The 18,959-nt window shown below is 39.7% G+C and overlaps 1 protein-coding gene across 1 annotated transcript; it reads right to left on the reverse strand.

The window, feature by feature from the left end:
• Positions 1 to 1,167: 1,167 nt before the first annotated feature.
• On the reverse strand, positions 1,168 to 18,205 carry GGH (gamma-glutamyl hydrolase). Its single transcript, XM_075494723.1, has 9 exons — positions 17,996 to 18,205; positions 17,327 to 17,441; positions 16,028 to 16,078; positions 12,784 to 12,868; positions 9,302 to 9,440; positions 8,320 to 8,426; positions 8,117 to 8,207; positions 6,701 to 6,838; positions 1,168 to 3,261 (listed from the first exon to the last, which is right to left on the reverse strand). Exons 1-9 carry the CDS (start codon positions 18,132 to 18,134, stop codon positions 3,140 to 3,142), a joined length of 987 nt encoding a protein of 328 aa, XP_075350838.1. The 5' UTR covers positions 18,135 to 18,205; the 3' UTR covers positions 1,168 to 3,139.
• Between the last annotated feature and the right edge of the window lie 754 nt (positions 18,206 to 18,959).

The raw sequence follows: 18,959 nt of genomic DNA on the forward strand, positions 1-18,959 counted from the left end.
TCAAGATTTAATCCCAGCTGAATTAATTCTATGCTCATGTATTCTCTGGCAGGATTGTGGGAGAGAAACAATCTCGCTAGTTATGACAATAAGATTCCAGTCTTATTCTGTCTCCTCCCTTCTTGTTCCCTCACACCCCAAATACCGTGGTACATAAGTAAATACCACAGTACAGTAAATATCCTATTCAACATATCACTTTAAACTTTTGAGACACCACCACACCCAATTACAAAATTGTCCAAAATACTGGTTCTTGTAGGCCACCTTGTGGTAAAAGCAGAACAGTACAAAGAGAAAACCATTTCAAACTTTTCCTTCTGAAAGATGATTTAATACGATCTGCAAGACACACACAAGGTTACCTTGCTGATCAATGGATGTTTTTCCCACACAGCAGCAAGAAAGACGATTAGGCTCACAAGCCATACTCTGAATACACTGAGAGTATGACCACAGGCTCCTTTTCTTCTCTCTCCAGCATTAATCCTAAAAACTATCTTAGAAGTTCTGTCTGAGCAATGAAAAACCATATTGTAAATCACTTAGAGCAGAGGAGGTCTACTGAAAGTTCTTTAAAACAAATTTTTAAACCCTCTGTTGGGTGAGTCCTAGCCAGTTCTGGCTTCCTATAGTTTGCTTCTGATTGGAGGAGAACCTGATGGAAGACATCAGGTACTACAAGGAACAGACAGAAGTTCTCATTTCACTGGACATTGCAGACAGCAGTTGCTTTGCTTACAGCTCGCAGAGCCCTGAGAGCACCCACCGCTTCTGCAACCCCTTCCCACCTTCGCAGGGGTTTGGCTGCCCGTGCACAAGCAAGCTCTGACCCTCTGCACCTGGGACGAGCCTGCTGTGAAAAGGCTGCATGAGAGAGCTGTGAGCAGCCTTGTTGAAAGCTTCTGCCCTTTGGCTCAGCACCTGCATTTAAGTGCATTTAAGCTCAGGCCCTGGGCATGGGTCCCTGCCTGAGCTGTGCTGTAGGTATGTCTGTGCCGGGCCATGGATCTCACTTATCCTGACCCTGACTTGCTGACATGACCATACCAAGTGGACACAGGTTACAGTAGCCTCCTGATTTGTGACTGTCACAGATGGAAATAAAAAGACAATGACTGCTAATGCTTTATCCATGGTATCTAAAAGAGAACAAAAATACACATCTGCTTGAATAAAACTTTATTTCATGTATCATAGAAAAATCATGGATAACATCAAATAAGGCTTTACAAGATAAAGGATATAAAGGAAAGACACATACAAGTTCATAACAAATACACTGCTCTCTCATCATACTACACACAATATTCCTTATAGTTACACACTTAGGAACTAATTACTACCATGGCAGTTACCAGACATTTCACTTGCACGACTGATCCCTGTTTTTAAGGCTAAATCCTGCCCTCCTTATTTAGGCAAATTCTTAGAGCTATTCCAAAGAACTTAGCCTGAACAAGTAGAAGACTGGACTTGGTTTGTAAGTATCTTAGCTGCTACATTTATATTCAACTGTAGAGCATAATCCTCTTTTTACACTTCGTTCTAGTCAGGAGTCAGCTAATATAGTTAATATAATAAATTCACCTATATTAAAAATGAGTTCCATTTACTGAATTTGGCTGATCTGACAAATGTAGAAGTAATCTGCAATATCACATACTGAAGCTTGTAATTACCTGATAGTGTCTTTCTGGCAGTCACAGTTAATGTTTCCTTATAGTTTTTAACTAATGCGTTTCACATTCTCTTAGCAGTTGTTTCATGATAAAGAACAAGTTAGAAAGTCTTTTACTTGAAAAACCTGAGAAACATACCAGCTTTATTCAGATATGGTACCTGAGAGTATAAGGTACTACAAAACAGAGCTGAGGTATAAACCTGAATTCTTTGTAAACTCCAAATCCCTATTGATGTTAACAGAGTTTGGAAGCTGTGCAATAGAGGACTTATATTTGATTGTCTCATCTTAGTTCCTTTTTGGACACCACACAAAACCACGGAACAAAATTTTCACTAAGTATGCAGCAAAGCAAAGCAAAGAAAAAGAAAAAAGGTATCACAGTGTATTGAATGCAACTGGTATTATCACATTATGTCAACATTAATGGGTTTCTCATATACATTCATCTGCTGTTTGAATTCTAGCTGCATTAAACTACCCAAGAAGACAGAAAGAAACTACTGTCTTTACTAAGTTAATGGCAAACTACCTCTTGACTCAAAGTGAGAATTCTATCCAGTAGCTACAGGAAAAGTCAGACTATGTAAAGAAAAAATTGGGTTTATGTGCTTTTAAATACAGAGAAACGTATGTCTGCATCTCGTATCTGTCTGCTGACCCCAGTTACTCTCAGACAAATTCTTGGAGGATATATAAAACTGAAGTTGAAAAGAGCAGAAAGTGGAATCAGCACTTAACTATGCCCTCCAAACTTACTTATTTTACCTGATATTTGCAATGCCTAGTTTGCACTGCATCTAGTTTGCACTGATTTATGTAGGCCTCACAAGGTATAAGCACTCCAAACAATGCAGAATGTACAAGAGAAACAGTTTCACAAATGGGATATAACATGCTTTTTAGCCAAAAATGTCTCTTTGCTGTCATGCCTCCTTACTATTTTGGTCAATTTTTCAAATGACAAAATAGTCCCAATCAAGAACTTGGTTACATACACATATTTATGACAAACCCAAGAGTCTCATTTGTTAAATCATTTGAAAAGGATAGGATTCTACTAAGCAATGTATCTAAGCCTCTAGCGCTATCATAGTCCACAACATTTTACAAAGATAACTCTCATATTTTAGAACATATGAATACAGTGTTTTTCCTTGTACTAAACATGATTACTTCAAGTTTACAAGCATAATCAAGACCTCTTCCCTGGAAGAAAAATGCATTTTTCTGTAGCTTGCCTTAAAGTGTGATCCAAGACAATTATTATGTTATTGAATGTAAATTTTTATATTAATGGTCCAACGGTGCAGAAGAAACACGGGATAAATCATTGTAAAGGAAGAGAACTGTTCTGGCTTTCTGTCACGTGCAGTGCACTATATCAGCTTAATTACACAATGCTGGCAAATAATTCCATTTATAAATAGCAACACTGCACCTTTGACACGATACTCAATCAAAAAAATAGATTTGCTGAAATGAAGAAAATGTTCCTGTATAAATTGGACTATAATTATAAATCAATTCTTTTGCTTCCTCATCTTCACTGGGAAAATGGTGCAGGCTCTTCCGGGCTGTAAAACATTGTAAAACAACAGATCACTTTACAGTTATCCTCCTGTATTGGGTTTGCATGGCAAGGTTTTGGTAGCGGTGGGGCTACAGGGGTGGCATCTGTGAGAAGCTGCTAGAAGCTCCCCCTATGTCTGATAGAGCCAATGCCAGCCAGATGATGGACCCACCGTGGGCCAAGGCCAAGCCCATCAGCAACGGTGGTAACACCTCTGGGATAACATATTTAAGAAGGGGAGAAAAAACCTGCGCAACTGCAGCCAGGGAGGAGTGAGAATATGTGAGAGAAACAACCCTGCAGACACCAAGGTCAGTGAAGGAGGAGGAGGTGCTCCAGGTACCAGAGCAGAGATTCCCCTGCAACCTGTGGTGAAGACCATGGTGAGGCAGGCTGTCCCTCTGCAGCCCATGGAGGTTAACAGTGGAGCAGATACCCACCTGCAGCCCGTGGAGGACCCCACACTGGAGCAGGTGGATGTCTGAAGGAGGCTGTGACCCCGTGGGAAGCCCACGCTGGAGCAGGCTCCTGGCAGGACCTGTGGCCCCGTGGAGAGAGGAGCCCATGCTGGGGCAGGTTTGCTGGCAGGATTTGTGACCCTGCAGGGGACTCACGCTGGAGCAGTCTGTTCCTGAAGGACTGCACCCCATGGAAGGGACCCACGCGGGAGCAGTTCATGAACTGTAGCCGGTGGGAAGGACCCATGTTGGAGAAGTTCATGGAGAACTGTCTCCCATGGGAGGGACCCCAGGCTGGAGCAGGGGAAGAGTGTGAGGAGTCCTCCCCCTGAGGAAGAAGGAGCGGCAGAAACAGCATGCGATGAACTGACCGCAACCCCCATTCCCCGTCCCCCTGTGCCACTGAGGGGAAGAGGTAGAAAACTTGGGAGTAAAGTCAAGCCTGGGAAGAAAGGAGGGGTGGGGGGGAAGGTGTTTTAAGATTTAGTTTTTATTTTCTCATTATCCTACTCTGATTTTGATTGGTAATAAATTAATTTCCCCAAGTCGAGTCTGTTTTGCCCATAATGGTAATTGCTGAGTGATCTCCCTGTCTGTATCTTGACCCACAAGCCTTTCGTTATGTTTTATGTTCCCTGTCCAGCTGAGGAGGGGAGTGACAGAGCAGCTTTGGCAGGCACCGTGTGTCCAGCCAGGGTCAACCCACCACACCTCCTTGACAGTATCTTTCTTGGCAAAGTAAGTTATTCTGTGTAGCATAACAGCAAATGGAATTACAGTAACTTGTATGTGAAGAACTGTGAAGACACATCTTCAGAAAGCTGGTTACAGCATATTTTATTACTGGGGAGGGAGAAATGTAATTATTAATTTGAAGCCAAGACTGTACAAAAATATTTATCCATAAGATACTGGCAGTATCTACCAGAGATACCAGTACTTGTAATACTGAAAGAAATGCGTCAGAATATCAGCCTACTGAAAGCTGCAGTATTAGCATGGACTGTGCTGGCAAGGACAATAAAAACTGAATCCTTTTCTGGTTTATCATGTTGGCAACTCTACACAAGTTAAAATTAATGATGGATGGATGTGAAAATGATATTTCAGTAGAATGGTTTGTTTAGTTATTAAGTGATCATAGATGAGTACATTTTTGCCAGCTGAAAAAAGTTTACGTTTTTCAGCCCCTGGTTTATTTTCAAAGTTAAGGAATACATTCTGCCTTACGTTAGCTAAAAACATCAATTACTCATTGCAATGTTATGATATCAAGTACTCGGTAGGAGCAGCTGTACACAGATCGGGAAGGTAAAGAAGAATAACCTGTAACTTGGTATATGAGATGGGGGGGTAGACATGTACATCCAAAAGCTAGTGAGACATCTCTGTGGTACTATGCACAAGCTCATTATATATGTATACATATATAAAAGAACTCACATGCACTGTGTCTCAACAGGACTTACAAGCAGAGTTGGCATTTATTTTGCCACATTTACTTGGATAATGGCCTGAGCAAGCTTACTGCGCCAGGGGAGGTTTAGACTGGATATTAGGAAATTTTTCTTCACCGAGAGGGTTATCAAGCATTGGAAGAGGCTGCCCAGGGAAGTGGTTGAGTCGCCATCCCTGGAGGTATTTAAAGGACGTTTGGATGAGGTACTTAGAGACATGGTGTAGTGGTGGTTTTGGCAGTGTTAGGTTTATGGTTGGACTCGATGATCTTAAAGGTCTTTTCCAACCTATATGATTCTGTGATTCTGTGATATACTGTGTGCAGACAGATACTAGAGAACGTAGCAAACAAAACTAGAAAACATGCTGCATTGTAGTATTAGACTACAAAAGAAAAAATGGACTCATACTGTACTTCCTCCTATTTTCCCCTTTATTTTTGTCTTAGTCTGCCGTAAGTACCCTATCAAAATTCTTAAAATACAGGAAGCTTATGGATACTGACAAGGAATTTTACGTGATTTTGCTACCTTTTGGCGAAGGGGAGTAGGACTACATTATGCAAAGAAGAGCTTGAGCTTGTACAAAGCATAACTTATCTCTACCTTCTCACTGACCAGGTCAGCACAAGTTGCATTTCTTTAAATCACTGTCTGCTTCCTCCAATTAGGTGATTCTTTTGATTAGAGATCAAATCTAGAGACCAAACTCAATTAAGTTATCGATTATGTTCTTCACAGTCCAAATCGATCAGGTAAGACAATTTCATAAATAGTCAATTTAAAATATGAAAATGATATTTCAGCAGAATGGTTTAGTAAGTATAAATAAAGGAAAAAAGTAGGTTTGATCCCTTCAAATACTCCTGTATTTATATCCTACTTATTTATAGCAAATAGACCAGAAGTGTCATAAATTATCAAAATTTTACACATTAGTTACTTCCAGCTTCTTAGGTTATAAACAAACAAATTAGAAGCTCTGTAAAATTAAAAAACTTCTTGTGCTGTCTATAGTATATAACTATGGGCACCATATTGCACCCCTTTGATACATCCATATACGGCCCAAGCAGTATTTATAATCTTGGCACATATATTTTGCAAGCAAAACTGAGAATACATCGAACGACTGTAACTCAGGTTGGAACAGAAGAAACCTCTGGAATTATGAGTAGAGTATTTTTTTAATTTAATTGTCTTTGTGCAAGGGAGGCTAAAATGTTACAGTGATCATTTGAAATGGTAGAAAGTCACAGCATAAACAATCCTTTTGAGTCAGTCCACTGAAAAGTTTGTGGAATGCCTGGCCTTTTGATGTCACTTTTACTAAGCCATTCTATTTCTAGTATCCCTTGTTTTTTAAGGGATAAAGTTTTATAAGCCTATAAAGCTTGCAGAGTAATCTTCTCAGAAAGCAGTAAGAGGTACTGAACTTTGACAGCTGAAAAAGAGGTCTGTAGTCTTCAAAGATTTTCACTAATGCTCCACTCCAAAAAATGACATTTATAGATAATAAACTTTTTACCTTCATTAATGAAGAAGTCAGCTATATAATATGCTGCTCTTACAGCTGATGGGGAATGTGGAATGCCTGGTGAATTCTTCCACTCAAAAGGATTTTTCTCTGGATGCCACTGGACGCCATAAATTGGATATTTGTATGCTGCAACAAACACAAAGCACATAAGCAAGGTCCATGCCTTAAGAATTACGTGCTTTGTCTTACTACAAAAGAAACTCAAAGGATGAGCTACAAAAATACCTCACTTACCAACAGTTTCACAAAAGCTTAAACAGCAAGTTGAAACTCTGTTAAAGTCACAGTAGAACCGAAGGAAAAAAATGGATATTGTAAAAGAAGGGTCTCATTCCATGCAAGATTTTTGTACATCGCTTTTTTGATTATTCATTTCAGAATTAATATATATATACACACTAAAAAATAATGTTACAAGTGTATCAGCCTCAAAACTTCCTATCTACTGCCAGCGTCACTTAACATACAATAGTCACAGCCACACAGGATATCCCTAGCAGTTCCATGGGACAGACCCAAGTCTTAGGATCTCCTTGAAGGCCCAGTCAATCCAGGGGCAGCTCCTATCTGCTCTGTGCCAGGCCTGATACACGCAGGGGGAAGCCAGTCCTTAACTCTCTTACAGAGAACAGCAGCACAGCAGCGGATGACTGCTCTGTGACAAACCGCTTGCAGGCAAGGGAGACGTCTGTCATTAGCCTAATAAGGTTTTCTGATCAAACTGCTATTCTTCTCTTCTGGAGGACAGCCAGTATGCCATACAGAAGAATACCACGGGCCAACAGCTGGGTCTTAGCTGAGCTGCTAGTAGTGGACTGAACAAGATAAACCGCTCCCTAAAGAGCTATCTTGTTTCTTGAGCTGAGCAAGCCTGGTGCAAAACATATGCAACACAAGATAAGTAATGCAAACGGCTTTTGGAGGAGGGCAATTACCAGTATCGCTGCTAAAGTAACAATGGATGTTGCCCCTACCTCAGCACCCTGAATTGCTCTTCCCGTACAGCAAACGGATACAGGGCGTCACAGGAACACAAGCATAAGCAGACAGACAGAAAGCAAGGTGCGATACATTGCACTGCGGGGGGATTAAACTACTACAGAACGAGTGTTGTATACTTCAAATCACAGCACTTGAATATTCCAGTGCTAAAGTGTAACAGCATATCTGGAAGGGGAACAGCAGGTGAGAGAAGCAGGTAATTAGGCTCACAGATATGTGCTCAAAAGATAAAATATCCCTGCAAACAGATTATGTTCCTCACAGCCAGAGCACTGACAGGGCTGATGCTCACCCTGCTATTGTAACAGCAAGCTTGCAGTACAAATTAACATCAATGCCACAACATCTCTAAAGAACTAGTTTGTTACAGTCACAGTTTACAAAGGAAATTCATTTTCCTACCTTCCATGGTAGATATAAACTCCACTTCACCATCAGTGTTAGTGGTCAAAACATTATAGAAATTACGAAGCTTTTCATTCTTTGTGAAATTCTGTGATAAGGAGGGGGGTAAAAAAAAAAAAAAGATATGTTATTCGCTTATTTATATCTAGTTTTAAACAGAGCCAATGTGATTGTGTTTAGGAAATAAAATGATCAAATACCTCCATGGAGAGGCTCCACATATGAAAGTTTGATGCCAACGGCTCAGTAGCAAGTGCATGTAATACATCATCAGGGAAATTCTTGAATAATCTACTGTCTTTTGCAGCTATGACAAAGAAAAATGAAAAAAGGATATTGTCCATTACCCAAGCTGCTAACAGATGGACTAATACTGAACAGGAGACAAATTTAATAAAATACTGCATTAAAGTAAACTTTTTTCTGTAGTATAAGTATGATTTTAGAATACGCTGCAAGGAAATCAGTGAAATAACTTCAACAGGTTTCCAGTATGCTGTTACCACTGTCATCCAGTCTTGACTCAGAGAGGACCCAACTTTGCTACCTAAGTTCTTACTAAAATAAGCATCATTCTTTGCCACTCATTTCAGTGACCTTTCCATTCACAATCAGCACAAATAACAGAATTTGTGAATGCTACATGGTCAGCAGATGGATTACTCACAAATTAAAGGACAAAGTATCAACAGAGACCACATTTTACCAGTGTTGCTGAGTGGCACAGCTCAATCTTAAGGGATCTCTCTGATTTCAGTACTGTACGAGTGGGACAGCAATGCTAATATTCATCATTAGGAAAGATGCAATTTGAAAAATTTAAAATCACCTGCTCTCCGAGTTTGATACGTTTTAGACCCGTGAATTTTGTTCAAGTCAGTAACAAAAAGGGACCTAAACCCATGTTATTTTTGTAGGTCCAAATTATCAAATGACTCAAAGAGCCATAACTGTGTTTTTTGCTGACTGCTGTTGGTTTCAAATGGCTTGTGCTCACATCTCTGCTTTAGAAGTGATAGAGTTGCACTGACTTTATAAAAACAGTCATGGCAACTTAATAAGAAAGAATTTAACAAGATAATAATCAGAAACCTCCCAAACATGCACCCCTGCATATTTATCACAAACAAAACACAACACCTCTCAGCAAAACTCAGACATGAGATGTAATGGATTTTTCACCTGAGGTAAAGTTCAGAGGGAGTGCAAAACCATCTGTCTTGGTATTAACAAGTAAAACTTTGCCACTTGTGAGATACGTAAGCTCTTCGTGTCCAAGACATGTTCCCCATACTGGGAAATAATCTCCTTTATCGTTAGCCTTCAAAATAAAAAGCAACAACATAAGGAAAAAGTACTGAAGATTTACAGAAAGAAGACTGAAGAGAACTTCCTACTCTTTGGTTTCTCTTGTGTAGGTGAGAAGTAAAAGTACTACAGTAGTACAAATTGCTACCAGAGGAATTGCAACAATTCAATTACAATTGAAATAAATAGACTCCCTTAATTTTTCTCCTAAAATATGAAGGCTAGGGGACACACACATGTCCGTTGAAGTAAACTGAGCCTAATGTTGATATTGACTGTTCTGTTTTACAAATAAGTAATGTTGAGAGCAGCCTAAGCAGAAACCATAAAATGGCAACATTTCTATAAAAAATGCAGTCATAAGAAGGGACACAAACCAATCTGTGACCATTTTGAGGGAAAGCCTATTCATTACAATTCATACTTTTATATGAAGTGCGTTACGATCACATAGCAAGGGCCCTTTGCAATGTCCGTATGCCCATGCCCACCCATCTGTATTAAGAAAACATAAATCCTATTACTAGCATGGCTATGGTCTTACGTGACATACTTATATGCCTCTTTAAATAGCAGGTTTGGACCTGTGTTCCAGAAAGATAAATTGTGAGTTTAAGCAATATTAAAAAAGTGACAATCATTTGCAAAAGAATAAAAATTGGCAGGTAAGTGCAACAACAAGAGGAGAAAGCAAAAAGGAGAAAAGGAAAGCAAAAAGAGAACACAACTAGCTTCCTGACACTTAACTAAGCACAGTGCATACACAGTGGAAATTTGCATTTTTGTATGGTTTATTCCTGATAGTAAGTGCATGTTAGAGACTGGGATGTTTTAGAACTCCTGTTTTTGTGAAATCTGAGTAGTCTTTCTTAACTTGTTTCTAAACATTTTTAAGTTATGCATACCACACCTCCTCCCACCCCCAAAGAACTGCTGCTCAAAAGCCATTTTTGAGAAAGCTGAAATTACAGGCTTAGAATAAAAATGTTACCCTACTGCATTACTGATAACATGGTAATAAAAGCCCATATAACTACTTCTTCTCAGAGCAAAACATGGAAGATTTACAGAAAGAAGGCTAATAGTACTGCAGATTCTTCATGCCCACCCGTCATGCATGGCTAGACACAGGACTTGCAACTTCGCTGCCTGTCTTTCATGAAAATGAGGAATAAAACCACTAAAAGCAAAAAATAGACTACAGTTTAGGAACAATTACAACTGAACCGTAAACATTTTGTGCTCCCCCGCTTTATTTTTTAATAAACACTAGCCTGGAGGCTAAGCATATATTAAACAACACCCAAGACATCACAATTTAAAAACTAATTTAAAAGCTGGAAAACAGTATTTCATTAGGTTTTTGCCTAGCTAGTAAAATTCTATTGACTTGGACGGGCATCAGCATTTCACATCCTCTATTCATATTAAAGCAGAGCCAGACCAACTCATTTCTCATTGTGAACATTTGAAAACAAAGAGAAAAGGAACCCTCATACATTTAAAAAAAACCCATAAAATTCAGTCAACTCTGTACCTGCTAATATACTCTTGACTATCGTAGCTTACCTTACATTAGTAAAACTACCAATATTCTACAGCACCAATTAAGTCTCAAAAGATGAAAATTAAAACACACAATCATCACAAATAACACAGAAAAAAACCCCCGACTTACAAGTAAGGGTTACCTATGATGAACTGAAAATTATTTTCTGCTTTTCACTCACCTGAAGTACACGTACCAGCTAATAAACCTGCCTCTCTGATCATAAAATTATGACATAAGCAATTCAGTTAATCATTGTGAAATGTCAACCTAATTTCATAATAGTACTTCAAATCACAAAAACCCTCGCCCCAATACTGAATACCAAGACACAGACTGCACTTCACACAGCGAGCAGTTTCAAAGAGATGAGATTCATTGTCTTACGTAAAAGTGAGATGATAGTCTTTGGAAGATTCAGGTTTAAGGCGACAGACTAACAATCACCACTAATAAAGATAGACAAAAGATAACAACATTGGTGCCATGGGGATTGAAGAGTAGGAAACTTAATTACTGAATTGCAACAGCTGACTGGTCCTGTGAATGCCACTGCCTGCACTTTCCTTGCCCGCTGTTGGAAAGTCAGCAGCAAGGGTAGAAGAGGAATTCCTCACTGCCACCGAACGCTTCTACCATGGTAACAGTTTAAGCACTACTCATAACTGCCTCTAGAACTGGGCAAAGTTTTCCAAAGTATGACTTCTGTGACAATTTTAATCAATGTTAGCTGAAAATAAAATAAAGTCAGTAAAGAGCAAAAAAGGAAGAAAATTTACAGTTTTATTCAATCTGAATACAGAAGATCCTTAACAAATCATAAGGATTGTATACAAAGCTCAGTGAATCTCCATTCCTTTCCACAATGCAAATTTTACTTCAAAATGTGTTGATTACTATTCTGAAAAAACCCACCTCTTATGCTCTAAGAGAATTAAATCTTCAATAAGGATTCAGAGCCTTCCTGATGTTCTTTGAAAGAAACAGCTTTCCCAGAAATTCAATCTTTTCTTAATAAAGCTAATGATCATATAAATATTAAAAAAAATTGATAATCTTTCAAGTGTTCTTGCCACCTTTTTTGTGTTATAAATTAAGCTAGTGTTTACTTTAAAAATCTGCTATATTTACAGTTACCAATGCAAAGAAATAGGTAAAAGGGTATAACATGTTAATGTAGATCCCTCATCTGCACCTCCAAAGATATATTTAAATCTGCTTATAGATAAGTGAGAATAAAGGTGTTTCACTAGCTGTAACATAGCTGTGAAGGGAGGCCTTCACTAGCTGTGAAGCCCTTCACTAGGCCTTCACTAGCTGTGAAGGGAGGTCTCAACGTTGTATCATTGTAAATTGGTTTATTTGAGAGTGAGTTTATTTGAGAGAATTCCATCTGAGTCTAAACTTTAGTCATGAGACTTCTACAAATGATCACATTTATGTACACCTTTGCTCAACATTTAATGTCAATGGATACTCTGGGCTTTTGGAAGGAATTATTGTTACTTTATTGCAAGTTCCACACAGCCATAAAGCTCCAGGTACAATGAATAAACGATATTGTTCTCACCCAAAGCACTTAGGAGTTTAAGACCATGACACAACATATACAGGAGAGGGTGTCAGGAGTCTGAATCTTAAGATACAAAATGATTCTTTATGCAGAAGCCAGCAATGAGCTACTTATTATCAGGCTTACAGTTAACACACTGGATGCCAATGGAAAACTATGAAAATATGAGCCTCCCTGTCATTTTGATCTCTGAACAGTGACAATAACAAGAACAGACTGTTCCTTAGCAATTACCTTTAATGCCTTGTGGTAAAATATCTTAGCGACCCTGGAATATTCCGAAGTCTTAAGATCCACACCACCTCCTGGAAAAAGTACCCTGAAAGGCAACATCCAAGAATCTGATTAGCAATGGTGATCAAACTAAAACCTGGACAATGTACACAGAGAAAGGTCTGATAGTGGTTTTAAGGGTAGGATTCAGGTCTAGGTTAAGACACCTACTTTTCAGAAATCTAAGCTTCCATTAAGGACAGCAGGGATCTAGTCAGAAAAGTCAACCGAGACTCGAATCGGTTTTCTAGAGCAGGGACCTAACTGGTCGGTAGGTTGAACAGCCCTGTAGGCTCCACTGGCTGAAAAGACTAGCACTCAATTAATTATGTGAGTTTAGACAGCTAAGTTCAGATGTCTAAGTCTTTAACTGAATCATATCCTAAATCTTAGCGTTCTTCTACTGAAAATGGTTACCATCACAAAGTAGTGACCAAGCCTCATGCAATGTAAGGAAGAGGAGAGTAAACAGAAAATACACAAAACACAGAAATTTCAGCTTGTTCACAAAAGGGTTGCGTGCCATGATTCCGTCAAATCCTGTCCTGACTCTTAGCTGGCTCTCCCTACCACTTTAAAATCCTGGCCCCAATCTTAATTCATCCTGTTCAATTTCCGTAAAGAAGAATTGTGGCCCTGGCAGAGTGACCTTCTTCATGCAAACAACACAGATCAAAAAGCTCCCATTAAAAGGGAAAAAACATCTGGCCGTAACCTTTGGTCACACAGGGTCTAGCATAGAATAAGACGACCAAGCAATCTCAGAGACAATTTCAAAGAAATAGTGCACAATATTTTTCCACCACAAAAAAATAATCAGCAACGGCAATTCTTTGTGTGGCTCCTCAAACCCAAACACCACAAAAGAAAAAGACTCAGTATAGTCTAGCAGAGATTTCACATGTACACATGATGACATGGAAAGTAATCAAGTACCACCAGAGACAATAACATGAAATAAAGGAAGTCTCTTCTGGCTGTAACTGGATCAGTACCCACAGAACCAACAGAACTGAATGTGTGAACACTCCCTAACCCACTGCAGCAGAACCTCAATTAGATTTACTCAAACCACATCCATCAGTTGCTGATTTTTTACCAAAATGGCTGAAGGACTTCCTCTACATTCCTGTGCTCTGGAAATGGCAACCTGTATCAGTAAGATACTAGGCAGCTAGAAACAACTAAAATCTCAAATGATCCCAAGCATTTGGAGAGCAAGTGTGCGTTTAAACTCTTGTAACCCAGTTTATTTTAAGGTGAATGATGCACAGGATCATGCAAAAGCCACCAAGTATTTGGTGGAAAAGTAGAGCAGTATTCACAAAAATATAAATCAGATTACTCTCCAGTACCAATATAGAAAATGAATACAGCTGAAGTATTTTCAAAACAGGCTATAGATTTCTACAGAGATCTAGTTAGACAAATAAGGCAATCCTTACCTGGAAGTGGTGGAAAATTCACTTCACCTGTTCCTTTTATTCAAACCAAAACTGTCCAATACTAATTAGGAAAAACAATTGTCATTTCTGCTAATGCAAAAAGGAAGTAACCCATTAAGCAGGAATGATAATGGCTTGACATTGTCATAAGCAGAGTGAAATGCAACTACCTGTATTCCAGTAGCTCTAGCTGGTTAGAGCTGATGACGTTCACTGTGAATTTCAAAGGCTATCTCAGGAGTACATTGCTATATTCATAAAATTCTGCCTCTACTATAGTAAATTTCATTATTTTAAGAAGGTGGCGTTTAATAATAAATAATTTCCAACTGCAAAGAACCTGCACCTAAGGTCTTACAACATGAAAGATCAATATATCTCTTTCTTATTCTAAGTTTCCACAGAATAGAAAGTCCTTCCCTCCAGAGATCTTATTTGTTATTTACACACACAGCTATTTTATGGAAGCCATTAGCTGACAGCGGAGGGCAACAAGAAGAAATATAGACCATCCTTACCCACCTACATAGCACAAACCCAACTGCCAGTCACTGCAAAGACAGAAGGATAAGGAACTGGATCTACTTGCCTAACACCCTCTTCTGCATCGAGGTAGGTGGTGAGATAGAAAGAATGGGAGACCCCACTGGTGAAAGTCCTTCTGGCAACCAAAGAGAGGCTGGCAGCCATGAGAAAGGGATGAAATGATTCATTTTGTCTCCAACATGAGGAGCCATAGGGGACAAAGTGTCACTGTCTTACACTTGCTTATACCACAAGACTGTAATGACCCACATTTTACTGTACAGGGCATGCTGTGAAGCATAAGAGGACAATGCTCTCCCAGACAGCCACAGGTCCAAATCTGCAAGTTCTACCCATGTTGATTAACATTCTAGTATATGCATAAGCTCAACAAAAATATTCATGGTTTAAGATGCTCATCTCATGACTACAAGTAGCCCAATCACATGCTATGGGCTCACATACAACCAAGCCTGTGAAGTGTAGCATCAGCTGATTTAACTCTTCTAAAGTGCACTTTTAGCACAAGGCAAACATAAAAGGTTTTGACTTTGCTTAGTCCACAATTAAGATGTGTTAAGTTAGATCACATTATCCCACATTTAAAATGTAGGAAGAACACATGAGTGGACAGTTGCCATAGGTCAGCTGAAAAGTTAGAATGTTTGTCTAACAAAGACCTAAGCCACAGAATCACAACTGGCAAGACAGACCATTCAAGTAGCAAGAGAGAAAGCACCCATAGAGAAAAGGGTAGAAGAGACTGGAAATCAGAAACTTTTATGACAGAGGAAATATGGAGAGGACTGGAAGAGGGAAGAAAGGGTAGGAACAGGGATGAAACACCCAGCAAGTGCTATTAAATATTAAAATTAAAGTGATTGCTCAAATGAGGAAGAGGAAAAAATTAACAAAGAGGAAGTAGGCTACTTCACTTGTAAAACTGTTAACCACTATAATGCCACCTCTGTCTGCCTGCAAACAAGCACAGGAGAATGCCAAGATTTGCCTTGGCACTGTTGCAGATTATCTGACACGTGCTACTCAAGGAAGGAAAGGCAGTAGACTAACATCGGATCAAATAGTCCACTCTCTGTCTTAGAACATATTTACATGTCTGCAGCGCTCAGCACAACCTCTCAAGAGACTAGAAAGACACTGTTCTTGGGAATACAGCAGAGCTCAAAACCAGAACTATCACATCTTTCAACAGAAAATCAGTGCTCAAAACTTACCCATTAATAGAGTGGAATATTTTATCATATTCTTCATCTGAAAGATTTAATCTGAAACACCAAGAAAACAGTTACAGAATACATATGGAATATACATATTTAACCACAAAAATATCATCGTTATTGAACAGAAACACGAGACACAAAAAATATGTAGAAAGCATGCTTTAAACAGAATAAAGCAGACCCAAATAAAATGAAACATTTCACTTGAAACAGCTCAATCCACAAGACTGAAAATAGGGCCCTGTCAGGTACAGTTCAGGATTAGGTACTCTGAGACCCCTTTGCAGACACTTGTTAAATTTAACATTCACATGAATGGCATCGTTATTATTTCCTGCAGACTGGCAACTCCAGTTTCCAACTGACTCCCAAGACGGGCAGAGCTGCAAACAGTGGATCACACCCATTCTTCAGCAAAGATATAGTTGAGAGGTGGAAAGATGTCAGCATTAGCAAACCAGTACAACGGCTACACTCCTGCAGAACTGATACACTGGGTATATTCAAAGCATCTGGCTTTGCTGCATCTAACTTAGTTGCCAGAATTAGAAGCCTCCATTCATCAATGAAGCTCCTGGTCAGCAAACATTCTGAAAGCTCCACCAGCTCCGTGAGGAACACTGGCTTCTAATTCAGGCACTTAACTGGTACTCTTATTGGACTTGTGATTTTCTGCAGCTGCATTACTATCATTTTTAAGGTCTGACAGTTACCATTTTAACATCTGATTTCAGTGCATTTACTATTTTATAGCCAACTGTTGGGTATGAAGTATTGTCAGTTCTGTTACTTACTCTGCTACTTTTTACTCAACAACCAAAATACAACAACACTTGATGTAGTGACCCATAGTTTGCGCAGAACTGGATTTTCGTTTCTTCAAGGAGTACCAATAGCCTTCCTCCATTACTTGAATTCTAGAACTACAGAATGTGACAAAAGATAGTACGTATATGTATATATATATATGTGTGTTTGTGGGGCACTACACATTAGACTGAATATCGCTAACTTCGAAAACCACAGATGCAAACTATGGAGGTTAACTTTACAGGTAAAAAACCCAGTATTTTTCAAATAAAGGTTATTATCATAAGAAGAAATATTAAAAATTACATATTCCAGTCTGCTTTTATTCTGACTTCTAAAATTCCCTGCAAATTGTGGTATCTTCAAACAGTCTTTGAGGAGCTCTAAACACTCAGAAAAGCAGCACAACTGCTTTCTGTGCCCCTAAGATGATACCCGTACATTAAATAATTATTACCCACTTGTAAGGATATAAAAATCTACCTTATTGGCACAACTCGAGCACCGGCAGATTCTAAAAACTTCACATATGAAGCTGCAATATAAGAACTTCCAAATCTGTGGAACTTCTCAAAGTGACATTCCTGTGACAATATCCCTGTAGAGTCCAAGAAAGAAAGTTAGCACTATACAAACAGACAATGCTATGCACCAAAAGAAAAATTAAACTCTGATTTCCTATATGCCAGGTTAAAGTATTACATTTACTGCCTGAAAGAATTACAAACACCGAGACAACAGGGCATCAATTACGACGCCTAGTCACAAAGTACCAAATAAACACACATTATCTGACTAGGACTCGGCTTCCCTGCTTCAACTATTTAGTACTACACCTTCTCTTAAATAAGTTATAGTTATCTTAAGATTTTTAAACAAAGTATGCACAGCGCAACACTATTTATAGAAGCTTCAACCAAACCTACGCTCCGGGAGGCCTTTCACTCCACACAGAAACCGGCAGGGTTTGGAGGTTGCAGGGTTCAGGTTGTAGGAGCCGTTCCCTCCCCCAGGACAGCGAAGGCAGGGTGCGAGGCAGCCCTCGGCCGCCGCGTTACCCTGGGCCGGCCGGTAATCCCCGGGGAGCGGCCGCCGGGAGCTGAGGGACCGCCACCCCCTCCCCTCCGCTGCTTCGCCCCCGCCGCCCCTTACCAACGATGGGTTTGTCGTTGCCCTCGGCCAGGCGGCCGCGCAGCACGACTGAGGCTGCGGCAGCGCAGCGGAGCAAGAGGAGGAGGAGAAGGGTGGCGGCCGGGAGGGAAGGAAGCCCTGCGAGGCGCCCCATAGCCATGTCGCCCGCTTTCTGTCAGAACCAACGGCTCCGCTCAGCGACCAGCCCGGCGCCACACTCCGCCCGGCCCGCCTGCCGCCGCGCCGCGGGGCACGCTGGGAAATGTAGTTCCGGCTGCAGGGCGCTGCGGCCTGTGCCCGGAGGGAGGAGATGGCCTCAGCCCTGCTGAGGCCCCTCCGCAATCCTCTGGAAAAGTAACGCTTGTAGCACTAAAAAGTGACAGACGAGGCTGGTTCAACTAGAAAAGTTTTATTAATATAATGATATTAATACGTAAAAAATTAAAAAACATTGTGCATTACATTGTGCTTACAGTCAGTAGCAAATTATATTTGCATCATTTGACAGCAACTTACTTTTTTAGAGGCACTCCTGGTATTCTTAAAAAATAATGTACTTAGAGATTTTTACTTTTTTTTGTTGACTCTGCAAGTCAAAGCTGCCATGCCACCACCCATCGTACCAATACCTCTTCCATTCATTATGCAAATGTCGTAATTACCTTGTGTCCTCATTATTAGCAGCAACCGCAATTGCCCCTTACATAGAGTTCCTACCATCTATATAACATGTAAACATTAAAAAATAATTAACAATTAATGAAAAAATGACTGCACTAAGTGTTCTAACTGTTGTGTTATGCAAACACATTACCATTTAATAATAGATTCAGGATATTTTTGAAGACATTTAGGACTTTATATTCACAGAGCTGGTGTAGTCCAAACGAAGATTAAAAAAACTGCTAAATTTTGTCCACGTGCATATACATATGCAATCAAATGAAGTTCTCTGCTACACAAAACAGTAATGATTAGAGATTGG

This window comes from Mycteria americana, chromosome 2 (assembly GCF_035582795.1).
Source record: "Mycteria americana isolate JAX WOST 10 ecotype Jacksonville Zoo and Gardens chromosome 2, USCA_MyAme_1.0, whole genome shotgun sequence".
NCBI lineage: Eukaryota > Metazoa > Chordata > Aves > Ciconiiformes > Ciconiidae > Mycteria > Mycteria americana.

Coding starts and splice junctions, on each gene's coding strand:
- GGH (XM_075494723.1), bottom strand. CDS start 18,134: ATGGCTATGGGGCGCCTCGCAGGGCTTCCTTCCCTCCCGGCCGCCACC. Junction 8,427..9,301: donor CCCTCTGAACTTTACCTCAG/GTGAAAAATCCA, acceptor TCTTTGTCATAG/CTGCAAAAGACAGTAGATTA. Junction 6,839..8,116: donor GTTTATATCTACCATGGAAG/GTAGGAAAATGA, acceptor TGTTTGTTGCAG/CATACAAATATCCAATTTAT.